The 27,590-nt window shown below is 45.4% G+C and overlaps 1 protein-coding gene across 4 annotated transcripts in view; it reads right to left on the bottom strand.

Moving 5' to 3' along the window:
* Positions 1 to 1,471: 1,471 nt before the first annotated feature.
* Positions 1,472 to 27,590, bottom strand: part of GDPD5 (glycerophosphodiester phosphodiesterase domain containing 5) — a 149,559-nt gene continuing 123,440 nt past the window's right edge. For 3 of the 4 annotated variants that reach the window (XM_073661339.1, XM_073661342.1, XM_073661331.1), the window contains exons 9-17: positions 25,699 to 25,781; positions 23,279 to 23,429; positions 22,330 to 22,551; positions 21,428 to 21,585; positions 21,005 to 21,152; positions 15,554 to 15,636; positions 11,015 to 11,029; positions 4,251 to 4,363; positions 1,472 to 3,476 (exon numbers count right to left, since the gene is read on the bottom strand). In XM_073661339.1, the coding sequence (XP_073517440.1) occupies positions 3,340 to 3,476; positions 4,251 to 4,363; positions 11,015 to 11,029; positions 15,554 to 15,636; positions 21,005 to 21,152; positions 21,428 to 21,585; positions 22,330 to 22,551; positions 23,279 to 23,429; positions 25,699 to 25,781 (1,110 nt within the window). In that variant the 3' untranslated portion in view covers positions 1,472 to 3,339. The remainder of the gene's footprint in view (positions 3,477 to 4,250; positions 4,364 to 11,014; positions 11,030 to 15,553; positions 15,637 to 21,004; positions 21,153 to 21,427; positions 21,586 to 22,329; positions 22,552 to 23,278; positions 23,430 to 25,698; positions 25,782 to 27,590) is intronic. The other variant, XM_073661348.1, reaches the window with a different exon arrangement.

The following is a 27,590-nucleotide window of genomic DNA, read 5'->3' as shown; positions in this document are numbered from 1 at the left end:
GAGATCTCTTCGTTTGGCATTACAGACACCTTCTTAGATCTGTCTCACTCAAGGACCTAGCGGCTACCTCCCCTCTTACTAATTGACACCCAGGTCTGGGTGTTTAAATACTTTGTTTGCTACAGGGAGGTACCAATGATATTCACATGTTCCCTTGTGAAGGCTTGGAGCTATTGCAGTCTGTTTGCTTCTCTCTAGTGCTAGGAGGTCGTTTGGTGTAATCTCCCTGAAGTTGGCTCAAGCTAAGTTACTTTCCCCCGTGTTTGTCTCCCTTGTTGTCTTTAGTTGTTAGTGGGGACTGACTAGTGCTCATCCTCCCTCCTTCCCTATCCAGGGCCAAGCTCTGAAATACAGAGTCTAGGTTCCTGTTCGGCGATTGGTGAGGAACCAATATAGGGACGGGAGTTGAGACCGGGTGACACTAGACCAGACTAGGAGGTCTCCACTCCTCCTTTCCCCTCTTGTTGCACTTATTCTTTTCCACACCTTGTGTGACAGGACTCAGCCCTTGGAGCTGGAGCCGGGGGAGAGACTATGAACCAGCTATGGACATTTCCTTTTGAATCTAGAACTTACTAAGACGTGGTCCTGGGTGCAAACATCCGTTCGATTTTTTTAAGTCAAAGTCTTCGTTTTTTCTTCTTTTGTGTCTCGCTCCAGTTAGAGCTCTAATACCTGCTCTAATACCTGCTTTTTTATCAATAAGTGTAGATGTAAGATCCGTTACAAGAGACGTTGTAACGTTCCCAGTGTCCCTCATCGGGTGCTAGTTGAAGTAGTAAATGACCGCATTTTAATGGGAAGAGGTTACTTTGTGGTGGGCAAAAAAGGAGACTACTGTGGTCCACCATGACCCACTAACGAGCAGCGGAAAATGTTTACTGGACTGTTTATACAGCCGAGAAAAAACGTTGGGAACTGATCAAAACTATGATCATTCAGCCCGATACAGTATCATGCTGTCGGCAGCACATTTGCCCTTTACAACAGGTGATGTGCTGCCGAGAACAATCATTTTTCCGGCATAAACCAACAAATTAATGTGTTGCTCATTTGTTGTTTGATCGCCGGCACATTTATATGGCATGATCATTGGGAATCACCAATCTCAAAGTATCTTTACTATGGGCAGACATGAAGCCTGTTGACTAATTGTCAAGGGCAATAAATATTAAATGCGCACGGTCACAACAGAGAAAAATTGCACTACAGTGTAGGGTTATGGGGGAAGTTTAGCAGCAGGATGAGAAGTTTTTGTGCAAAAACAACAAGTTGTGAATGGGAGAAGTTGTCATAGCGGTCAGGGCCGGAATAGAAAAAAAGTAAGCACTTTTATACCAGGGTCCATAAACTTTTTGCAACAACCCCGACTATACTACTTATACAAGAAGAAGCCGAAGCTTATGGTAGCAGTTGAGATGGACAAGAAGGAAGAGTCAGCACTGGTAGGAAACCATACGAAACGCATTTATTCTTGAACATAATACAATAACACGTCCAGGTCCTCACAGCCTGATCACACAAGACACCGGAATAAATACTGTCACCCCCCCCCCCCGCCCCAGGACGGTTGTAGAAAAGGTGCGTTGGTCACTTGGGGTCACGGCGCGATGGATCCGCTTGTAGAAAAGGTGCGTTGGTCACCTGGGGTCACGGAGCGATGGATCCGCTAGTTAGGGAGAGCAACAATAACCGAGCAGCAGCTTCATATTTAACCCTTTTTCTTTCCAGTGCAGAAAAGGATAACGATGAATCGTTAAAATAATAAAAAAAAAAAAGTGAAAACAAAAATCATAAAAAATATAAATAAAATCAGGACGAACCTCTTGGTCTCTTTCCGATATGATGTGTTACTTTGTTCTGGAGCTTCTTTACAGCAACAAGTGTAATCTTATTTTATACCTTTTTTTTGGCATTATATTAAAAAGGCAAAAAGATAAAATACACGATAATTAATCCACGGCTATCAAACATGTAGTCATTACATTGTAATACATTAGAAGCTACAGTACCACCCCCTGGAGGTAGGTGTTGGTTACTGCACTATTATAAAAGTTTAACTAAACTGGTGATTAAAAAATAAAAATTGTTTGTTTTTTATTTTCTGTATTAGGATATTGGCAAAAAACCCTCAGGTCTTAATTTACTTTATAATTGCAGTCACGTGGCTTCTTATAGAAGTGATACACTGTGCTGTGAGTAATGGAGGATCCTCAGGGGCGGAGCTTGACAGAGGGATTCTTTTATTGGTTATGGTTGAACCTGTGTCCTGCTCCGACCCCTGAGGAACCTGCACTAGCGAGGAGACTATCAACTTGGCCTGAAGTGTTTCAAAAAGCAAGTCCACGGGGCAAGGATGTAAGAAAATTAAAGATTGGCAAATATTAACACCCCCCCCCCCCCCATCACACTTGCACTAATCTCAAAGTATTTAATTCCCAATACTCTAGATACCTCCAAAACACCATTCACAATTCTGCTGGCCTCTGATTATTGCAGAACACTGAACTGACGAAAAGAGAAACTTTTCAGGCAACTGGCAGCATTTTGAATGCAGCTCTGGCTGTGACTGGAGATTCATAAGTCATAATGGAACTCCTGATTAATGCAAACGCTAAAGTAATATCTTAATCTATCCTTTGAAATTTTATAAAGAACCATCCTACAGTTATTCATAGTGGAGACCCGTCCATCACTATCGGGAACAGAACTGGAAATCTTTCTGGCACCTTTTTCCTCTTGGCCTTGCAGGTGTGCATGTATCTTGAAGATGAATGATATGTACAATCTTCTCATACTGCCTGAGAGGGAGGGGCCTATAAACAAGTCTGTGCGGTCTGGAGAGGCAGTGTATTGTATAGCAGACAGAACTTTCCTCGACACCTTCTCTGAGTGTACAACAGCTGAAGAGACACAATATGGCCGCCTCCAGTATAAGAAGATAAGATGCTCTCCCTGTAGACACGATACGTTTATTGGACCAAAAGGTGAGATTTAAGGACGGGACGGACTCGGGCTGTGTTCAACATTCTCTCGGAGGGGGGAAAAAAAAAATCATCAATTTACACAAGAGCTCGCTTGTGTCCTAGTCACAAAAATACACAAAAGGGAAAAAAAAAAAATCAAATTATTTTCTACATATTTACAACCTCACAGTCCGGATTATACAACAAAACTAACAAAAAAAAAAAAAAAAAAATCTGGAAAAATAAAACAATAGCCTGGCATTAAAGTAGTCCCGTAAAATGTCTCGGAAAGAAGTGGACACGAAGGAGGAGACGGAGAAGGATGGAACTGTTCTGTGGATTCCACTGTAACAATGTGTCAGGGCTCGGTCTGTCAGGTCTCCTCCATTCTCTGGCTGCTCTTTGTTTTCGAGTCTGTGGTTGGAGTTATGGCGTTGTTGGAGAAACCTTCGTAGCGGTTTTCGGAGCACAGCGACAGCTCCTCGGGGGTGTCTATGCTGTTATTAATCTCTGAGGAGAGAAATGTACAATAATAAGTTTGTGAACACACTCAGAGAAAGCCTGTGAGTCCTGCTTCCCCCATCCAGAGAAAGCCTGTGAGTCCTGCTTCCTCCGCCCACTCAGAGAAAGCCTGTGAGTCCTGCTTCCTCCACCCAGAGAAGGCCAGTGAGTCCTGCTTCTCCCACCCCCTCAGAGAAAGTCTGTGAGTCCTGCTTCTCCCACCCACTCAGAGAAAGCCTGCGAGTCCTGCTTCCTCCACCCACTCAGAGAAAGCCTGCAAGTCCTGCTTCCTCCACCCACTCAGAGAAAGCCTGTGAGTCCAGCTTCCTCCACCCACTCAGAGAAGGCCTGTGAGTCCTGCTTCTCCCACCCATTCAGAGAAGGCCTGTGAGTCCTGCTTCTCCCACCCACTCAGAGAAAGCCTGTGAGTCCTGCTTCCCTCACCCACTCAGAGAAGACCTGTTAGTCCTGCTTCCCTCACCCACTCAGTGAAAGCCTGTGAGTCCTGCTTCTCCCACCCACACATCACCGCACACTCAGAGAAAGTTTGTAAGTCCTGAATCTCTGGATATAGAGGTATAGACTAGTGAGGAATTAAAACACAGTATATTAAATAAAAGTTGAATAACTTTTCATGATACACTAAGATTTATTAATATAAACACTAAAAAACCCATAGATAATACTGAAGCGTAAAACGCGTGAGCCGGCATAGAATAATGGAGAAGGGAAAGTTTTAAAAACTCAAAACACGAATATAAGCAGCAAAAGCCAAGAAGTCACCTGAAAAGATGAGTTTTTCCTTCATGATCCGGACGTCCCGGCTGGACCTCCGCACTGCGGCGCTCAGCATGATCTGTTCCGGGTTGTAGGTCCTGATGCTGCCCAGGCGCCACCTGCAACAGAGGACGAGTTATCACCAAATGGTCCAAACTCTCTGAAATCAGTAATGACCGACACAAGTCACCCCGGGTCAAAAGTAACTGAACAATTATGAAGATGCATAAGTCAAAAATAACACAGGACCTTCAGTGAAGGGTTAAAACTGGTGCACAGGACACACGGGCATTAGGAACGGCACACAACCGGATTCTCTGCGTCGAGATAAGAACATGCCGAGTGCACGAGGGGTGCAAGAAATACGACTGTACATGGGGAGAGGAAGAGGAGGTGGTGAAGGGGGAACAGAGGGAGTCACCCAGACGACGTGCAAGTGCAATGCCTTTAAGGGTACCGACCACTGCAAAGAGCCATGGAAGGGGGGTGGTCCATGATATATGGAGGCCTCGACCATGGCCGAATCCATCTCTGACGGGAACATGAATCACAACAGTCACGCCTGACGCCAAAAGAAGAGCGAAAACCCGTCCAAAGCGCCATAGATTGGCATCAAGGCGGTGACGTGTCCAACGAGACACCGTGCCACCCAGAGAGAAATTCACAGTAGACCCCAAAATAAATGGATGACGGTGACCACTCGATCCTCACAGTATGGGACCAGCAAAATGTTCTCAAAGAGACCGATAGACCAAAGGGAATCTCCCTGGGAAAAGAGGTAGGCAAATATCTATGGGTGTAGCCGAAATCCACTTCCAGGTGGCCCCGACGCCGGCACAACGGCTCCCTACAAGACTGTCCTACGATCTGCAGCCACTGCGCTGGTTTCTCTACTAAAACAGTCCTGACTGGTTCCCTCTAGCCCCTTTTTGACGGAGCTCCTGGAAACACCAAAAATATACTTTAGAGGGTAATTTGAAATGTCAGGATCCCTTTAGGGATCTTGAACCTTAGATCACTTATACTATATGATAAAAATACTTGCTATATACGATAGAAATAATGATTTCCTATGAAGTTTTGGGAGGACCAAGATGGCAGTAAAGGGGGTCTCAAAGAATTGCAAAAAAACAGTTTGCACCCATCAATCAGGCCATGGGTAGAGCTGATGGGTGGTAAAATGGGATCCCCCCCCCCCCCCCCCCCCGGAGTGGCCCGAATTAGGGGTCTGCTTTTTTTTCCCACAAATATGTTAGAAGGGAAAATCAAGATCCTTCTTCTATTGGGATATGAAAATACTTCTGGGCAGTTTTTACCAAAAATATTTATTTAAAGAGACAATGAGCTAATTACAAAGTGTCCTCCAGCTGGTGGAAAAGCCTGACACTAAGTGTTTCATTTTCCTGCAGCTCCCCCACAGGTAAAATGAAGCATTACACAGTTTCCCATGGTTGTCGCCTGAAATGCGTCATTTTAATAAGCTACTAAGTAACGCGTGTGACCTTCCTGTTCGGGTTTCTTAGGTTCTGTTCACAGGTTCGGTTGTCATCTGTGTTTGCAATATAAAAAAAATAAAACCGATCTGTTACAAACGGAGCAAAAATGGATGCAAAACGGCAACTAAAGATTATGTTTTTGCAAAAAAATTCAAAAATAAATCCGTTTATCCCCTTAAGAACTCGGACATTTTTTTTGCGTTTTTATTTTTCTATCGGCATAATCATCGAAGGGATCGTTCATTGCGGCAGTTTTGAACGACACCATTTATTTTACCATATAATGCACTGAAAAAAAAAAAAACCTGTAAAAAAAATTCTAAGTGCGGTGAAATAAACAAAATGCCGCCATTCTTTTTAGGGTTTTGTTTCTACAGCGCTCATTACATGGTAAAAAATTATCTGGTGGTGCGATTCTCCAGGTCAGTGCTATGATGGCGATATCAAATTTATAAGTTTTTTTTTTAATAAAAAAAAAGTTTGTCATGACCAATTTATTTTTCCATTCACAGAGCTGGGGGAGGGCTTGTTTTTTTTTGCGCACTGAGCTGACATTTTTTTTTTTTTGGGCAGGATATTTTAATTGCTTTTTATGGCATTTCTGTTGGGGAGGAGGATTGTGCGGCAACCAAAAAATGGCAATACTGGTGTTTCCATCTTTTTTTCTTTGCAATTTCCAGGTAAATACACACACACATACATACATACACATACACACACACACAAACATAATATATGCTTATTTTTAATGTTCTTTAACTTTTTTTATTTTTGGATGAGGCAAAGGGGGAAATATAAAAACTTCATAGATTTTAAATTTTATTTATAATTTACATTTTTTTATACATTATATTTTTAATTTTTACTCCCTTTCAGGGACTTGGACCTGTGATCGATCCCTTACACTATACAGTATATAGAGAAATGGCTACTCTGTAATGAAGCCTAAACTGCAGATGAGCTTCACTGGAGGACTACGGTGGCACTTATGGGGGCCTGAAGACGACCACCAGGCTCGTAATATAACCCATAAGTGTCCCACATTCGACATGCGGGGGGCAATGGAAGCCGGTGCGCGCGTCAGTTGAATGCAGCCGACATTGACAGCAGCATTGAAATGGTTACACTGCAGCAATCAGAGTCAACTCCGGCTGCTGCTGGCACCTGCCGTGTATGAAGCAGGATCAGCTCCTGAGCCGCCTCCACACGGCCCTTCGTGACCGATCCTGAAAAATGTATGTCACGTGTTATTGAGGGGTTAAAAAAATCAGACACTTTGGGTTCCGTTTTTTTGGTCTGTTTGGAACGGATCAGTTTTTAGCAGGGGCGCCTCCATCGCCTCCAATGTTCCGAGCATGTGCAGCGCTAAGAAAAAACCTGTTCCTTAAGACGATGACGGGACGGGTGACCGCCCGTTATGATCCATTTCCCATAGATTTCATTGTAAAAAAAAAAAAACAATGGATCAGATCAGTTATATTGGATGGAAAAAAGTAGGGCAGATGACGGTATTTGTTAGATAGAAGCCGGAAAGGAGGCAAAATGAAGACAATTCAGAACATGTCTGTTTCCATTAAAAAAAAAAAAAAAGGACCTGGACGAGAAAGTTTTAAAATCCAAAACGGAAATAACTGCTGGACATGTGAATAGAGCTGTAGATTGTCCTACACCCAGGCGTGGATCACCGATGGAGCCAAGGTTTCATTCCCAGCCGGTGAAAAATCGAATCCATCATGTGACAGACACATTGCATGATGGCTGCACTAAAGTCTACTCCGCCTGTACGCATCAGACACTTCCACCCCAGATAGGAACCTGTGGACCTTTACACCTTTCTACAACTTTTAGCTGGAAAGAAAATCTGATTAGACGATCCGATACCTAAAGTCTTTAAAACGAAAAAAAAAAAAGTTACGGAAATGTCACAAAACTTTCGGCACAGTAAAGAAAACGGCGTTCATGGACACCAAGACTACAGCGGCTTCTTATTTCTGCACTGAGAACTCTTCCCATTACACCACGACGCGCGCCATCTTCTTGCTTTATCAGCCGCTGACCTCAATGTGGGGCCACAAAGTATCAGCAGCCACTTCTAAGAGCTGTGGTGCCACCATTTAGTCACCATTCATCGAAACGCGTAGACCCTTCTCTCCCGTACAAATTTATACTATAATTCCCCTCAAAGTTTTATAGCAATCAATGGATCAAATGGTCATCTTTTGGCTAAGCCTAGTCCTAAACTTCTACCCTCACGGGAGATTCAGGAGGACGTGAGTACATTCCATCACAGAAAGGTCCAACTTAACCATCAGATCCTTCACTTTTCTCGCTGAGGATTTTAATACCAAGATGGAAGGAAGATATGAAGATCTCTCAATGTCTGAAGGTGTCCGTAAAGCATCTACATATTTGTAGTTGCGGCTCATGTTATATCTATAATTTTTTTTGCAAAATTAGATTAGAACCCAACAAATGAATAGAGATCAAAAGCTGGTAAGGAAATGCACAGTGCTCTTCTCCCATTTGGGGTACCCCATGGTTATCAGTGGTTCCTATAGTAGAGGAGGGGAGGGAACATAAATAATGCACAAAGGAACTTCTACTAAAAAACACATTCTAACAAAAGCTAAGAACATTCGGGACTGGACGCCAAGTTCTTCCAGCTAGATTGAGAAGATACACGACCCTGGAGGTCCCTTCGAACGCTAACATTCTATGATTCTATGACAACTGAGGATAGTTTTAACCAATGGGGTGAACTAGAGACGCACCATCAGGACACGCTGGAATAGCAATAGTGATGTCAAGGAAAGGTGAAGTCACGTGTCGAAGAACACAAAGCAAAGGATGGGAAATGAGACAACGCGCGTCAGAGGTTTCACCGGACAAACGTTGGCGCAAAGAAGCCAAAAATCTCTTACACCCATTTCTGTATCCATTCGTTTTGGAAATTTATATATTTTTGTTTTTAAATGAAAAGTTTCAAACTTCGTTTAGTCCAAGTTTACATATAATCAATCAATTTTAGGGAAATCGGGGATCTCAAAGTGAGAAGAACGATCAAGCTTTTCTCAAAAAGAAAAAAACAATGTACGTAAATTTCCTGCCAAATTACCGTAATTATCTCCAGAGAGTCAAGTTATATTTCGGTCACTAAAAACAAAATCTTGGGAGATTTGCGTCATGTGTGACTAATGTATGGCTGGCCGACCATACATATACCATGTCGCAAAAATTACCGCTCGGACTCGCACTCGAAAACTTCTTTGGGCTCAGAGGAGACCGGATATTGCTCAGATCATCCAACAAGATCATCACTAGAAATATTTCTTCTTATTCTTGACATCTCCGAAAGTGACAAATTCGGGAGTTTGTCGAAAATCTCAGGTTCCCAAAATATTTAGAACCCAAACTCCATGATGTCAAAATTTTCCTTAAAGAGATTGTGTCGTGAATGCGGCGCAGTCATTACAAATCTGGACAATCCACACTAACAAGGATGACCGATCTGGTGCCATTATGGAGGCACCACGCAAACCTTCTAAGCCTAGGGCTAGGCAGACAGGGGGCCGATTGTGAAGACCACCTTGGAAGGTGTTGATTAGCATGATTCATAGGGATCTGGTCCAGTGGTCCATCATCAGTAGTCCATGGCTGCCGGACCAGAACCCCGTGAGCCTCATTCTACCGGTCGGCATCTCCGGAGCCACGTTTGACTGTTTGGCTTGGGTCATTGCCACAACGATGGTATCGCACTGGACCAGAAGATCTGGGGATACCAGTGGGTAGGAAAAGATCCAGAGGGACCTGGTCTGGCAATCATGGACTACGGTCCTGCAAATCTTTTTGATCAACTCTACATCTGGTGCCAAGAGAGTCATCTGCACAAGTACAGGTAGATCGTCCAGACCGTAAAACTTAACTTTCTCTAGATCTTCCTTACGTTCACTGCACGGGCAATGGACAAAACAAAAGACTTCCTTTCCTAAAAGCGCCATTATTGGCACCACTGCATCCATCCGTACACATCTTGTAAAGATGGATCCCTCTGGAGTCTGGATTTCTTGTTAATTTTAATTTGTAAAAAAAAAAAAATGGAACCCAAAATTTGTTACAAGAAAATTTTGGTGCCATTGTCTATATAAAAAAAAATCAAAAATCATCACCTGGCGCCACAGATTCTTTTGTAGGAGTATAAGCCCTTCAGACAATATTTCCTAAAAATCAATTTTCCCCCATTTTAATTATTTTTTTTTTTACACTAGAACCAAATTAAAAAGCTATAATTTCCCAGTGAACCATCAATTATATAACTGATGCCAAAATTATTTGCATCATCTAAAGTTTAAAAACTTTTAGTCCATTGTTTTTTTTTGTTGTTTTTTTTTTTTAAACTTCTAGTTTTCCTAAAGACTATGATGGAAAAATGAAAGGGAATTTGTCAGTAGATTTTTGCTTTGTAATCTGACAGCAGCACGATGTAGAGGCGGAGACCCTGATTCCGGCGATGTATCACTTAGTTTACTGGGTGCAGCAGTTATGATACAATCACAGTTTTCTCTGTTACAGATCTATCGGAGCTTGGAATGCTGAGCTGTGTATAACCCCGCCCACGCCACTGATTGGCTGATTTCTAAATACAATGCATCAGTGCTGCGGGTGTGGTTGGACTAGGAGGCACGAGACACCTAGTCCTGCTGATAAAACACTGATTTTATTGAAACAGCAAAACACAACCCAGTAAGTGACACATCGCTGGAATCAGGGTCTCTGCCCCTAAATTGTGCTACTCTCAGATTACATAGAAAAAAACACATAAATTCCCTTTAAGAGAGTACAACCCCTTATCACAAGAGTCATGGTTTACATATCTGGTGCCAGTGCGAAATATTTCTTGATCTCATAATTCACTTTTAGGGAACAAACTTTTTCATACTTAACACTATGACATCTCTAGTTTGGTGCCATTATTGTAGGCAGAGGATCTGCTTTCTGATCATCCCCCTCCGTCTCCTGAGACAAGACACATTCTCTTTAAGGATTTTGCATCATGGCACATAATGGCGGCCTCACTATCCGGTTGGCGCCTTTTATAAACACAAGTCTCAATTGTCGACATAATGACTTTTGTGTAAAAATCAGCTCCTATTGTTATGCAAGATGGTATCAAATAATTATAACGCCCCCTGGCAGCCGGACTTTCCCGCGCTTCCGCCCCGATGGGTCAGATTCGGACAGACAGAGGTGGACTGAGGAGCAGGAGGGCAGAATTACCTGATTATGTGATAGCTGTGAGATGCCGGGATGCAGCAAAGAGAGGAACATGCAAAGAAGTCAGAGTGTTATGAAAGGAAAACACGGCAAGAAAGCAAACGTTAGTCAATCGACACCGCACATCGGAATATTCATCGCACTCTATTCTAGAACAAGCAAACTGGCCAGTGAACTGTGTTATGGGGAGGGAAGAGTCAACACATCACAAACGCTCCCAACGCTGGAAACGCCAAATGTTAGGACAAAAGCTATGGACACCAGTGACATGAAAAAAGAAAAAAAAAAAAAAGAAAAAAGGATTTAGTGATTACTATTAATTCATAAAATTGCACAAAGTTTCAGTCTCCAATCTTCATTTATTTTCAAACCCACTCATGTGTAGTTTGCAGGCTCATCTTAATTTCAGACTCCCCCCCCCCGAGAGTGTCCCTCCCAGTAATCTAGGTTGGATGTGAGGTCCGCGTGTCCCTCCCAGTAATCTAGGTTGGATGTGAGGTCCGCGTGTCCCTCCCAGTAATCTAGGTTGGATGTGAGCTCTGTGTGTCTCCCAGTACAATAGGCTGGATGTGAGGCGTGTGCGTCTCTCCCAGTAATATAGGCTGGATGTGAGGTCTGTGTGTCTCTCCCAGTAATATAGGCTGGATGTGAGGTCTGTGTCTCTTCCAGTAAAATAGGCTGGATGTGAGGTCTGTTTTCCCTACCAGTAATATAGGCTGGATGTGAGGTCTGCGTCTCTCCCAGTAATATAGGCTGGATGTGAGGTCTGTGCCTCCCTCAGTAATATAGGCTGGATGTGAGGTAACACAGGCTGGGTGTATGGTCTGCTCATCTCTCCTTGTAATATAGGCGGTTATCAGCTCTGCATGTCTCTCCTAGTAATATAGTCTAGATGTGAGATACATGTGCCTCTTCCAATAATGCAGGCTGGATGTGAGGTCTGTGTGTCTCTCCAAGTAATATAGGCTGGATGTGAGGTCATTATGTCCCTCCCAGAAATATAAGCTGGATGTGAGGTCTGTGTCTCTCTCAGTAATACAGGCTGGATGTAGGGTCTGTGTGTCTCTCTCAGTAATATAGGCTGGATGTGAGGTCTGTGTGTCTCTCCCAGTAATATAGGCTGGATGAAAGGTCTGTGTGTCTCTCTCAGTAATATAGGCTGGATGAAAGGTCTGTGTGTTATATCAGCACAGCTTCTACTCCACACTTATTTCCTCCTCATGTGCTTTTAGCCTTATCAACAGCCTGTGTTATCTGCCCTCTTATACTAGATGCCTTCTCCCCTCTCCAAACTGGAGACCTGTGTACAAGCCCTTCCCCCTCCTAGTTGCTATCTCTAAGGGAGGAGAGAGCAAAGTGAGAAAGAGTTTAAGAACTGAGCAGGGGATGTGACAGATTGGTAACAGTTTTGCAGATCACTCCACTTAGACAGAAAACTCACAGACATTGTACAGCAGCAAAAGTATAGAAAATAGTTCATGAAGACTTTTTAGAAAAGTTGCTCAACTTTTGCATTTCGGAGGCAAATGAAAAAAAAATTGGGTGAATGTATATAAATCATTTAAAAGGGGAAGTCCTGGATAAGATGCAAGGATTTGATTTCTTCCAGAAATGGCTCCCCTTATGGCTGTAACTGGAATTGTAGTTCATTGCCATTCAAATGAATACTAGACACAGTTTACGGACAAGATTGGCCATTTTTTTTCCAAAATTCCGGACAATTAGATGTGGGTGTCCCCTGTAAATGCCATTTTTTCAGTCTAGATATCATTTAAGTAAACTTTGTTTCCTTCTCTAGTCACATCAAGAGCTGCATTCTGCTACTTGCGACTGGACACAACACTAACAATTTACATTCGGGGACAGGCTTGCTTTCACTAACTGCAATACTGGAAGTGTAGGAGCAGAAGACACTGAACAAGCAGGTACTGTAGGGATCTCTGAAGCAGCTAAAATCCAGAAAGCAGCTCTGGATGTGAATGGAGTATAAAACTTGATATGACGTAAAGGGAAAGGATCAGCCAGCAGCGGGTGATAGAGCTGGAGTAGCTGAGTGGATTGATAAATAGTTTTGTAACAGCGCCCCCACCATGTGCATAGGACGCATCTGGTATTGCAGCTCACCAGAAAAGGGCTAAACTGCAATATGCCATGGACAGGGGTGATGCCATTTTCCTAATGCAGTTTTTGAGCTCGGACAGATGATTACATTTCTCAGCTGACAATAAGACACCTGAAAAGAGACGCTGCATTTCTAGAAATCCTTTTCTCCACTGGTTCCATCCCTTTAAGTTCTCCCCCAACTCATTATGTAGATGTTTGCTAACCAAGATCCCCCTAGAAATACAATACAGAGATTGAACCGCTGAGGGGCAGCTTTGGGTGTGACTGGAGGAGAGGTAACCTAAAAAAAAATAAATTGAACATTCATGAAATGTTGTGCTGCCACATGGTGGTGAGGAATGGTACTGCAAGTGAAAACAATATCTAAATTCCAGTAAGACTAGAAGGTCATTTCCTCCCGAGCGACACACGAGGGAGATATCAGAACTATCATTTCCCACCTGTGAATGTAAAGGGTTAAGAAAGCAAAGACTGACACAAATGGCGATAAATAAAGGTATTTCTCCGACAGTCACAGCAGAGAATCTACAACTTAAAAGGGGAACTCCACCAAAGAAAGCAGAGAATAATTAAAGGGGTTGTCTAACCCTTGTCCATATGGCCAATTGTAGCAAAAGGATATTATAGTATCTAGCTTTGATCTAAAAACTAACAGCGCCCCCTGCTGTCGGATCAAACAGCAAAGGATGTATCAAGATTTGAGTCACCAGATCGACACCTAGAGGTTATAATGAGACTGGTACAATGACATGGAGGAGAGCTCCCGGACTGACCTCTACGGGCACTTAAAGGGAACCCATCAATACAGCCGGCACCCACGGCATCGGATAGGTAAAAAATACCCTAGAAAAGGAAAGTTATTGCTCTCACTAAACGGCCTCACCACAGGGCAAAATATGGGGCTGAAAAGTAGTTTTACCCCATGGAAGCACTCAACCAATCAGATTGCACCAAAAGGATCATGTGACTTAGTTTATGGCAATTCTGAGTATTAATCCTCCGAAACTTCAGCAAAATGATTTAGATAAAATGATAGAACCATCCTGTAAAAAAATAATGAATTTTCATAAATATATATATATATATATATATATATATATATATATATATATATATACATACATACATACATACATACATACATACATACATACATACATACATACATACATACATACACACACACACGCACACATATATACATATACATATACTCAACATAAAAAAATAAAAACATTAAATAAGAAAATTTAAAGAAAACAATTAAAAAGAAAAATATAAAAAAATATATAATGTTAAAAAAATAAAATGTTAAAAATGGAAAAAAAAATATATATATAAAAAAAGTCATATTAGCTCCTATAATTAGTAATGCGCCCTCTTTACTTATAAAGGGTTTTTTCTTTCACTATAACATGACCAATCCATGATGGTCCGACCACTACAACCTCTTAAGGCCCCGTCACACTTAGCGACGCTGCAACGATCCCGACAACGATACGACCTGTCAGGGATCGTTGCTGCGTCGCTATGTGGTCGCTGGTGAGCTGTCAAACAGGCAGGCTCACCAGCGATCAGGGGAGCAGCGACATCGTGGAAAGAATCTTTCCACGATGTCCTGCTCCTGGTTACCAGCCTGATGAAGCAGGAGCAGGCTGGTAACCATGGTAAACAGCGGGTTACTAGGGGCACACGCGCACCTAGTAACCCGTTGTTTATCATGGTTACCACTCAGTTACGGTGAGTGGGAGGTTACCGCTCACTTTAGCAGGCTCGTAACCATGATAAACAGCGGGTTACTAAGTGCGCGCATGCCCCTAGTAACCCGATGTTTATCATGGTTACCAGCCTGACCTCACAGCAGGGGCCTGATCGCTGCAAAGTGTCACACATAGCGACATCGCTGGTGAGGTCGCTGTTACGTCACCAAAACCGTGACACAGCAGCGATCTTGCTATGTGAGACGGGGGCTTTAGTCTCCTTTTTCTGGTGGTTACATTGATGATTAGTAACTGTAACAAGTCAGCCTTGGAGCCTATGAGTGAAGCCGAAGGCCCAGGACACTTTCTTGACCCTGCCGGTAACTTGTCCCAGTGATCGGGGCAGATCACATCAATGCTGGCGAAGACTTAAAGGGACATTGAGTAAGACGGATACATTGTAGCGCCGTGCGCACCGGGCGGCAGGACACAGCGCGCCGTGAGCACCGGGCGGCAGGACACAGCGCGCCATGAGCACCGGGCGGCAGGACACAGCGCGCCATGAGCACCGGGCGGCAGGACACAGCGCGCCATGAGCACCGGGCGGCAGGACACAGCGCGCCATGAGCACCGGGCGGCAGGACACAGCGTATGAGGTCCCTCCTGCTGCATCTCGAGTATGTATAGAATAACGAGGAAATATCTGGGGTTCACTTACTTCTGCAGGACAAACACTCCTATGATTACAGTGAATGAGATGATGTCCGTCGTGATCCATATGAGCGAGTATTCATCTGGAGTCTGAAAAATTCAGAAGAAGAGGGTTTAGTCGTGTGCGGGGGTGGGAGGAGGATTTGTGACCCCCTTCAGTTCTCTCTGCTATATTCACTCTAAAATCCTGCAGCTCTGTTTCATTAGCACATAGTAGTTACAATAGACAATGCTTTTAAGATAGTCGCTAATAGTTTAAAGTAGTCTGAAACGCAAGTCATGTCTCATCAGGGGCTCAGGAGGCTGTCGTCTTCTTTCCCATGCTTTACACTGCAGCACTGATCGCATTAAATGGAATAAACAACAAGAAAATAGAATTAGACTTACCGGTAATTCGGTTTCTAATAACCCCCCCACGACAGCACACAGGAGGTATACCAAAGATATACTAGGGAGGGACAATAGCCTGAAGGACCGTCCTTCCGAAGGCGAAATCTCCAACAGACATTAGGTCTAGTCTGTTGTGTTTGGGGAAAGTATGATTTGAGGACCATGTGGCAGCTCTGCAGATCTGTGCGATGGATGCGCTGGCTTTTTCAGCCCAGGAGACAGATATCGCCCTTGTAGAATGGGCCTTGAGATTTGCTGGAGGAGGTAGATCCTGGATCTGGTAAGCCTCCGTAATCGCCCTCTTAATCCCGTTGGCTATTGTGGATTTTGCTGCTTTCTTTCCTCCGTTTGGACCTTGAGTATTGGACACACAGGTTCTTGTCTTTCCTTCCTTCTTCTGTTTACTGAAGATAGTGCAGGACTATTCTCCGAGTGTGGAATTCCATCTCTTTTTTGTCTTTTGGGTTGTCACAAAAAGATGGAAGGATTATCTCCTGAGATCTGTGGAAATTTGAGACCACCTTAGGTAGAAATGAAGGGTCAAGTTGGAAAATTAGACGATCTTCCAGGATTCTCAGGTAGGGTTCATTGACCTAAAGGGCCTGTAGTTCACACACTCTTCTGGCTGTAGTTATTGCCACCAGGAAAGCCGTTTTCCAGGTCAGCCTGTCCAGTCTTATGGTTGATAAGGGCTCAAAGGGTGGAAGGGTTAACCCTTTCAGAACAATGTTAAGGTCCCAGGGGGGAACCAGGTCTGTTACTCTAGGGTGGATGCGGGTGGCTGCTCTCATAAATATTCTCACCCACTGATGTTCCGCTAGTCTTTGATCAAAGTATGAACTTAACGCCTCTACCTGGACCTTACGAGTACTAGGTCTGAGACCTTTGTCCAGGCCTTCTTGTAAAAAGTCTAGAATCTGAGCAAACATCAGCCCTATGAGGGTCTGGGCGAGTGGGTGCACACCACCTTAAGAAGGTTTTCCAGATCTTGTGGTAAATGGTGTTCGTTACAGGTTTCCTGCTCTTCTGGAGAGTTTTGATGACTTTCTATGAGAGGCCTCTTGTTTTTAATATCAGGAATTCAGAAGCCAGGCAGCTAGGTGTAGTCTCTCGGGATCCGGATGGTGAATCGGTCCCTGGAGAAGGAGATCCTTGATGGGAGGAAGGATTAGAGGGGTCTCCACACTCAGACTGGTTAACGTTCCGAACCAACTCCTTTTTGGCCAGCGAGGGGCCACTAGGATTACCCTGGTCCTTTCGGTCCTTATCTTCTGTAAGGTTTTTGAAAGGATAGTGGGGGAAAGGCATGTGCTAGTTTGAACTCCCATTTGTAAGCGAATGTGTCCATGCTCAGGCAAGGGCCGTTTGGATCCAGGGAGAAATATTGAGGTACTTTCGTGTTCTGGTGTCAGACGAAGAGATCTACCTCTGGCTAGCCCCATCCCTCGACTAACATCTGGAAGATGTCTGGGTTTAGGCTCCACTCTCCTGGATGAATCTTTGTTCTGCTTAAGAAGTCGGCCTGGATATTGACTGAACCTTTGATATGGCGAGCTGACAAGGATAGAAGATGTTCTTCGGCCCAGGAAAATATTCTTGCGGAGATTGCTTTTAAGCTTTCGTATCTTGTGCCCCCTTGATGACGAAGGTGGGCTACCGTGGTGATATATTTTCTGAAAATATCTGAATGTGAGATTTCTGGACCGGAGGCTCTGCTGCTCTGAGGACTTCCTCTACGGCCTTTAGTTCTCTGAAATTTGATGAGCGTTGGCTCACCTCTTTGGTCCATATACCCTGGAATAGCTCTTGGGAGACCATGGCTCCCCATCTCTTCTCGCTGGCATCCACCTTTATGGTTACCAGCGGATTCTGGATCCATGGTACTCCTCTGTTCAGATTTTTTCCGTTCAGCCACCAGAATAGAGAGGTCCTTACTCGTGATTGTATAGGGATTCTCCTCTTCAGAGACCGTGGGGATCCGTCCCAATTCGTAAGGATGTGGGTCTGTGATGTTCGGGTATGCGTCCGAGCCCAGGCCACCATCTGAATACAGGATGTCATAGACCCGAGGACCGACATGGCGTTTCTTAATGATATTGATCTTCTGCTCCTCAGGACATTGATTTTTGCTTTTATCATGACCGGTTTTTGTTTGGGCAGGAATGACATCTTGCTGTGGGAATCCAATACTACTCCTAGAAATGTTTTTGTCATGGAGGGAACCATCTCTGATTTTTTTCTGGTTCACTAACCAGCCCAGAGACGATAGGATCTGAGTGGTCAACTGTAGATGTTCTCGGAGTACTGGTACCGAGGGCCCGATTAATAACAGGTCGTCGAGGTATGGTGCTATTGAAATGTTCTGACCCCTGATATAAGCCATGACTTCTGCCGGGACTTACGTAAATATTTGCGGGGCTGATGAAATGCCAAATGGGAGAACATTGAACTGATAGTCCACTATCTGTTCCCCCTGAGCCACTGCGAATCTTAGGAACCTCCTGTGAAGTGGATGTATGGGGATGTGGTAATATGCATCCTGGAGGTCGATTGTGGCCTTGACATGGTCCTGTCCTATCAGGGGGACCGTCGACCTGATGGATTCCATCTTGAATCGTTGGTAGTGGATATACTGATTCAGTGGCCTTAGATTGATTATAACTCGGTGTGAGCCATTTGTTTTTTTTATTAGGAAGAGTCTGGAATAATGTCCTGTGCCTACCTCTCTTGTAGGAACCAGGGATATCACACCTGAGGACAATAGGTCTGTAAGACCGGATATCAGGGTGGCCTGACGACTGAGAGGAGAACGGTGTTAACCTTATCCTCTCTGGAGGAGAAATTTATTTTTACTCCGAACTAGACAACCCTCAGGACCCATGGGTCTGAGCAGATTTCTTTCCACTGAGGGAGAAAATTCGAGATGCGGCCCCCGACTGTCCTGACGTCATGGTCTGTTCTGACGTTTGTTTTGGGAGAGAAAAAGATTTTTGCCTCCTCTACCTTTTGGGTAGCTCCATGGTCCTGTTTTGCCTTTACCCCTATATTGAGGGATCTTCTCTTGGGAGGGACGAAAAGGCCTCTTCCTCACATTCCTAGGTTCCGGGAGGGCCTTCTTGTCTGAGGCCTTCTCTAGAAGATCATCTACGGCTGGCCCGAACATGTATTTCCCCTTAAAGGGGATGGAACACAACTTCATTTTTGATGCCGCGTCGCCGTTCCAGGATTTCAACCATAGAGTCCTTCTTACAGAGTTTGATAGCCCAGATGCTCTTGCCGCCACTCTCAAGGATTCCGCAGAGGCGTCTGCTAAAAACCCCGTAGCTTTCTGTAGAAGCGGTAGGGATGCCAAGATGTCTTCTCTGGGGTGCCTGAAACTAGGTGTTCCTCCAGTTGATCTAGCCAACGAGCCATTGATCGAGCTACGCCCGTAGAGACTGCGTTGGTGCTTAATAGTGTTGCCGAGGTCTCCAAGGATTTTCTGAGTAGTCCCTCCATTTTGCGTTCCAAGGGGTCTTTTAATTGAGAGGAATCTTCAAAGGGCAGTGTGGTTTTCTTTGCTACTCGTGCAGTTTGGATATCCACTCTTGGGACTTCAGACCAGCATTCTGCCGTCTCATTGTCTACAGGAAATCTATCCCTCTGTAGGGGTATTTAATCTCTTTTCTGGAGATTCCCACTATTCTAAGACTAAGTCCCTAATACTCTGGTGTATAGGGAACACAAATTTTATCCTGGAACGTAGCCCCCCAAACATCTGATCCTATACTGTTTGGGGAACTTTTTCTTCCTCGACCCCCATAGTTCTCCTTACTGCCATGAGGATTTCCTCCAAGCTATCTAATGGAAAATAGTATCTCTCTCGTTGGGAGGTATCAGGGGTTGGACTTAGTTCACCTTCCTCTGGAAGATCTTCCGAGATATACATCTCCTCTTGGGAGTCTTCCTCCCCTCCCTCTGGCGGGCTAATCTTCCTCTTTTTGGCTGCCGAGGGAGTAGATGTTGAACCCTGACTAGGTGAGGGCGTAGGGAGAGAGACCATCTCCTGACGTACCATCCCCTTTATCTCCTCCATTAAGGAAGGTTGTTCCTGCCTGATAATCTTCTCCGTACAGTCCTTGCATAGAGGCTTTAAATGGGAGGACGATAGTTTTTTTGTACAGATGGGACATCTGCGTGACGGTTTAACTTTTTCTCCAGATGCAGGTTCCTTGTCCCCCTACAAGAGAGGGGAGAAGGGGAGGGGAGCTATAATCACTATTACCTGCATCTGGGAGATGGACTACCAGTGCCATACTTACTGGGACCGGACCGGCGCTGGGCTCTACAGATGCAGAGCGAGAAGCTTCAACAGACATGGTTTTGTCCTACCTGCAGATGTCTTCCTGTCCAGGGCTCCTTTCACGGGCGACAGGACCAGTGCCTACCTCTGTTTAGAGGGCTCCTCCCCCAGTGTCCAGGTGAAGATTTCTGATCACCGGCAGCATTCCGCTCTTCATACCCCGTAGCTTTTTGATGCGGTTCACAGTGGAACGCAAACTGCCGGAAGTGACGTCATCATCCACCGCCCGGCGTCAGACGTCACTTCCGGTGCCGCGGCGTGCGCTCCACATCCGGGAGCCGGCATCGCCCGAGCATCCAGAGGGGGAGGAGATGGACCGGAAAGCTCAGAGAGGCCTCCGGTCAGAAGATCCGGCAGACCTTGTCCGAGAGCGCGGACTGCAGGAGGGGGCCCCGAATCCGGAGGAGACGGGAGCAGCGCCCTGAGGAGGAGAGGTAAAGACCGCTCGATCCTCCGCTGCAAGGCTAGCAGCTTTCCCCCAGTGCCTGTCGTCGGCCCAGCACACCGGGGATGACCTCTTCATCCCTGATAGGGACAGGAAATAATACTGGAGGGAGGATGTGAGAGGGGCTATTTAAACCTCTTCGTATTTCCGGTCCCGATTAGGGTGGGGTTACATCCTCCTGTGTGCTGTCGTGGGGGGGGGGGGGTTATTAAAGAAAATAGGAAGATGATTTGTTTGGTTCCAGAGTTCTGACCAGTGAATATCTCAGGTCCATTACTTACCAGTAACCAGACGGGAAAAGGCACCTTACTGAGGGTGTGAGAGGAGTCGGATGTGACGGACTCGACGCCGGCGCACCACAGCACCGAGAACAACCACGGCTCGTTGACAGTGTACGTGTTGAGGGTCAGGTTCTGTGCGCTGAACTCCCTGCGGAGAACACACGGAATAAGACTGACACCGGAAACAACCAATCATGGGTGTAAGACACAGACTACATCTCGCCATTGCTCCCTGTTATCAGCCACATGGCAGGAAAGGGGCCGGTACCGAGCAAGTCACAAATATCCAGAGCGGAGAACAGACATTTACATCAACGTGTGGCTATATACAGAAACATGGTAACATCTACTAGTATTACTGGGTTACAGGCCCTAAAAGTATAAAATGTAGATTATCAAAATCAGTCCCACCATATAATATACCTGATGTCATCTTGGTCAACCTCAGTGTACCTCAGGTTGGCGAATGTGATGTCCCGATCCTTCAAGAATTTAGGATCTCTTTTCACATTTGAAGCTTGTTGAAAATCAGGAGCCAATTGTCGTACGAAAGGTCTCTTGTCATCCGAGAGCCAAATAACCTATAAACAGGAAAGTGCATTTATGAATATAATACTGCCCCCTATGTATAAGAATATAACTACTATAATACTGCCCCCTATGTACAAGAAAATAACTACTATAATACTGCCCCGTATGTACAAGAATATAACTACTATAATACAGCCACCTATGTACAAGAATATAACTACTATAATACTGCTCCTATGTACAAGAATATAACTACTATAATACTGCCCCCTATGTACAAGAATATAACTACTATAATACTGCCCCTATGTACAAGAATATAACTACTATAATACTGCCCCTATGTACAAGAATATAACTACTATAATACAGCCACCTATGTACAAGAATATAACTACTATAATACAGCCACCTATGTACAAGAATATAACTACTATAATACTGCTCCTATGTACAAGAATATAACTACTATAATACTGCCCCCTATGTACAAGAATATAACTACTATAATACTGCCCCTATGTACAAGAATATAACTACTATAATACTGCCCCTATGTACAAGAATATAACTACTATAATACTGCTCCTATGTACAGGAATATAACTACTATAATACTGCCCCTATGTACAAGAATAAAACTACTATAATACTGTCCTCTATAGGTCTGTCCATAGTTGGGTTCTGTTGCTGGCGATTATATAAACAGGTATTTCTGGATAAGTGTCCTGTAGGGGGCAGTACAGGGCTGTACATTGTGTAGATGACCGGTTTTCGGAGGGGACCCCGCTCACCCGCTCCTGGGGTAATCCTGACTGGAGGACGCTGTGCACCGTGATGTTGATGTAGCTCTCGTAGTGTGGATGATTGGACGGAAGCTGATGGATTCGGAGCAGGACGGAGGCGTTATTTTCTTTCGCCACGTCCAGCAGGTCGCTCAGCTTACATATGGACTGGTTCGCGGCCTCAGTCGCTTCCACCGGGGAAAGTGAGCCGACTGTCCAGAAAGGGTCGGTCTAGATGTAAAGAAAAAAAAGTGTAAGAAAAAACACAGTAAAGGGCTTGTGTAGGATTGGAATAATGTTACAAAAACAGCGCCACATCTGTCCACTGGTTGTGTCTGGTATTGCAGCCCAGTTCTATTCCAAAGAGTAAAGAAACAAGCTGAGGACAAGGGCAGGGATGTTCCTGGAAGAAATCAGACTTTTTTCTCCTGGACAATCACCCAATAACTTGTGAAGGAGAGAGGTAGGTGGTCACTTAACTTTAGAAAATGTAAATTATCAGCCGTGATCAGAGGACAAAGAAGCTGCCGTACCGCCACTGGCCACAAGGTGGCAGCACAAGTCCTTTTTATTTATTTTTACACTTTTTTTTAGTTTTTGTGTTTTCACTTTTCTTCCTTTTCTTTTTTGCCAAAAGCCAGAATTTATTTTCCATCAAAAATCGCCAGATGTTTATTTCTTATTTTTTTTTGTGCAACGAGTTGCAGTTTTAAAATGACACCATATAAAGTACTGAAACACGGGAACCAAAAAAATCCAAAAATGGTGGAAAAAAAAAAGCAAATTCGGTTATTTTATTTGTGTGTTTTGTCTTTATCACGTTCAAAGTGACATCTCAACGAGATTCTCCAAATCAGTACGAATATAGTGATACAATATCTGTATAATAATAAATAATAATAATGCTTGTGGTCGGGGCGCAGGACAGGAGGGTCAGGGCAGGGGGATAGACATTTACTTTTATGAACCACTCTCCAGCATTCAGCCGCTCCAGGTCGGTCCAGTTGAACATGGCGGACAGCTGAGTCGAGAGCTCGGGGAAGACCTGGTTGACGTTTGTGGTCCGTCTCAGGGTGTCATCGTGTATGATGAACGGAATCCCATCAGAACTGCAGAGACAGAAGGAATGGATCTGTCAGGGAAAATACTAGGTCAGACCTTGCAGCCCTCTGGCGCCCCCTTATCCTGCTGGTCAAACACGGTATTGACCGAGGATAAGCACGGGCGCAGCTGCTCTAATTTATTTTGACTATTGCGGCACGGGATGTGACAGGACGTATATATAACACCAGTTCCTTCCAGGAACATATATATACCTCCGACCAGCCACCCTCAAACCACAATATCACATAAATACTGGTATACTGCCACCACCGATCGCTTAACAGGTGGATCGGGAACCCGTTAGGTAACGTGAATTAGCGGGTGAGGAACGTGTTTGCTCGACATAGGACAAGAAGAATGAAGCTGGTAAATAATAATGATTTACTCCCAAAGGGGGGCAGTGTTTACAAAATATATACAAGATATTATAAAAGAGACAATTTACATATATGCATAAAACAGTTATTAAAATAAAAGGGATAAGTAATAGCAAAACCTGCGCCACGAGGTGATGGTCTCAGATTCTGTGTGTGTGTGGGGGGGGGGGGGACGGCTCCCCGGAAATTAAATGTGATTCTTCCACGCAGCGAGGGGTGCATGCGTCTGACGAATTAAAATGGCCGTTCTGGTTTTTAGTAAGGGGCCAAAACATTAGGAGACACCCATGTTGTTTACCTCACACGGGGGCTCGGTTTTGTGAACCCACCCAGCTGCATAAGACATAAAAATCCTTCAGATTTCATATCTTGGTATGGGGGGGTCCCAAATCCAAGATGGAGACATGTTTGCCGTCACCACTATTCATGTAGATGGATATCAAATATGATATCACTATGACGCTCAGAATCCATTTCCCAGGTTCCTGGTGGTCTCCCAGCCACGAAAACCACACCATCACAATTGGAAAAAGGTGAACATCTCAAAAATGTGGTCCCTGTGTTTGTGACAGTCATGTGCATTATTAAAATCGACATTAAAAGTTTGTACAGTTAGACAATAGGATTGGAGGGAAAATCCAGGGTATACCAGTATGCTTGCTGTGGGCTGAGGTTTTATGGCGGTCATAAAAATTCCTGGTTTTGGGAAAGCAGAGAAGTTCTATGTAGCCTCTTCCAAATGAGCCGGGGGGGGGGGGGATTTAAGACATCACTCATTTTTAAAACTAGGACAAAAATACATTTTGCCTGACAGGATCAATGAAAGGCTGCACCTCCTGCTGCCATCCTCTCCTGCCATCACTGGAAGAGGGCAGCACCATCATCTTGTCGAGTAATTTGCACAATGTGGCGTTATTTGGGCAGAAGCCGATACTTGGAGGCAAAAAAAGGAAACTGGGGTTTGTATTTTTTTTTAGAGTCTGGAACAAGGAGGTTTCCATTCATTGGCAGCGAGCGGAGACGCTGCGGAGAGCAGCTGAAGCCGCAGTTTTACTTGAGACGCAGCTTCTCACGGCTCAGGTCTCACAATCTGTCGTACAGAACGGCCAGTGCTGCCGCACACTCAATACTGACTGCAGAACAGGCGGACCGGGGGCCGGCCGCCCACATCACAGCCCTCACTGCTCAGGCTCCTTGTCTCCATCTCTAGAAGCATATGCTGTGCACCCGAGGAGCGGCGCCCCCCTCCCCCCAATACATCTCTCGCCAGGGAGCAGGGCCCCCCCCCCCCCCCCCCAATACATCTCTCGACAAAGAGCGGGCCCCCCCCCACTACATCTCTCGCCAGGGAGCAGGGCCCCCCCTCCCCCTCCCCCCAATACATCTCTCGACAAAGAGCGGGCCCCCCCCCACCCAATATCTCACCAAGGAGCGGGGTGCCCCCCACCCCAATATCTCGCCAAGGAGCAGTGCGCCCCCCCCCTAATATCTGGCAATGGAGTGGGCCCCCCCCTAATATCTGGCCATGGAGCAGCCCCCCACCCCCACCCCTAATATCTCACCAAGGAGCGGGCCACCCCCCGGTGACCGAGTGCACACTCTCCAGCCCCAGAACATCAGCAAGTTAACTCTGGGAAAACTTTGTATCAAGTTGTATCAAAGTCTTATACTCCAGTTGCAACCAAAGCTGCATTCGAAATTCTCCGATCTTCACACTCTCAGGCTTCTGGGTAGGCCGCAGATCCACCAGGAACGCCTGTCGGCCCAGTGATGATAGATGTGCGAGTCTTTGAATGCAGCTCTGGAGGTGACTAGAGCACAACCCATCGCGGTAAGACACGTCGTCTCCACGTTCTATGGATACAGCAGATAAAACGCCGCCGATGTCCGTCCTTACCTTACCGTGACATCCGCCTGCAGCCGGCGCGTCCCCTGCTCCAGCGCCTTTTTAAAAGACATTAAAGTGTTTTCTGGGGCAAGCTGAAAAACAAGAGAGGCAGCGGCATTAAAGGGGCAAATATCGCACCCCAATGCCCCATATACAACAGGGTCTATGCACACCATATCGCAGATTAGTGGATGGTGCGGTGGGGATCACGGGTCACTGTCATGTGTGTAATGATGGTGACTGGGGGGGGGGGATTTACATGCCACTGGACCACCAGGGCTAAGACCATAGCTGGAAACTGATGAATTAGACTCTATACCGCACCATTGGACAACCATGGATGGAGCACTGACCCCACAGGGACCACGTCCTTAATAAGTGCTAGATATCCATAGATGTAGCATCACCGGACCACCAGGGATCGGGTCATACAGTAATACTGCAACCCACATCACTGATAAATAACAGCTCTTCTTTTTAGCACCAGGTAATGGGCCGCGGACCACCAGAAAACATGGAGGGGCAAACGGAGGCCACACCGAGCCTTATGCCTCCCGTCTACCGCTCATCAACGCTGGGCTACATGAAATCCTGATGCGTCGCTGCGCGAGGGGTTAATTTCAGAGGGTGTAGAGATGGTGCCGGTCTGCGCGGATCAGCATCGGAGGAACGAGACTGAAAAGCTGAAATAACACGTCAAGAATGGAGTGACAAAATGAGGCCACGCGGTGACAGCGGCTCAGGGCCAACTCACCAGCAGGGGGCGCCGAGATACAATGCTTTACTGCTGAAAAAATACTATTGTGCATTACTGCTGAGCCGCCTGTGCCACGCTACTAGGCCACGATGCATCAACCACCGACACACAGGTGGGCAACAAATCATCTTCATCACTGCTGGACCACCAGGGATGAGATAATGTGCCACTGCTGGACCATCGGAATCAAGACCCATAATATCATCAGACCACCAGGGATCAGATCATATACTACTGCCAGAGAACAAGCCCCTTACCACAGTGTTAGTAAAAGATGCATCGAGCATTGTGACACTTGGGACCTATAATAATACAGGACCATCAGGGACCAGAATCTATAAGAACACCGGACCACCAAGGATGAGGATCTATAATAACACCGGACCACCAGGGATGAGGATCTATAACAACACCGGACCAGCATCTATAAGAACACGGGACCACCAAGGATGAGGATCTATAATAACACCGGACCACCAGGGATGAGGATCTATAACAACACCGGACCACCAGGGACCAGCATCTATAAGAACACGGGACCACCAAGGATGAGCATCTGTAAGAACACCGGACCACCAGGGATGAGGATCTATAAGAACATCAGACCACCAGGGATGAGGATCAATAATAACAGCAGACCACCAGGGATGAGGATCTATAAGAACACCGGACCACCAGGGATGAGGATCTATAATAACACCGGACCACGAGGGGTGAGGATCTATAACAACACCGGACCACGAGGGGTGAGGATCTATAATAACACCGGACCACCAGGGATGAAGATCTATAATAACACCGGATCACCAGGGACCAGCATCTATAAGAACACGGGACCACCAAGGATGAGGATCTATAATAACACCGGACCACCAGGGATGAGGATCTATAACAACACCGGACCACCAGGGACCAGCATCTATAAGAACACGGGACCACCAAGGATGAGGATCTATAATAACACCGGACCACGAGGGGTGAGGATCTATAATAACACCGGACCCGAGGGGTGAGGATCTATAATAACACCGGACCACGAGGGGTGAGGATCTATAATAACACCGGACCACCAGGGATTTTCCTGTTGGGCCCCCTGCACTATATTGTTGGACCACGATGTATCAAGCATGTGACGCTGCAATCT

The sequence above is a fragment of the Phyllobates terribilis genome, unplaced genomic scaffold (assembly GCF_046119375.1).
Source record: "Phyllobates terribilis strain yellow unplaced genomic scaffold, ASM4611937v1 Scaffold_2__4_contigs__length_985480577, whole genome shotgun sequence".
Lineage (NCBI taxonomy): Eukaryota > Metazoa > Chordata > Amphibia > Anura > Dendrobatidae > Phyllobates > Phyllobates terribilis.
The sequence above is the reverse complement of the archived record's forward strand: the minus strand, read 5'-3'. Positions and strand labels throughout refer to the sequence as shown.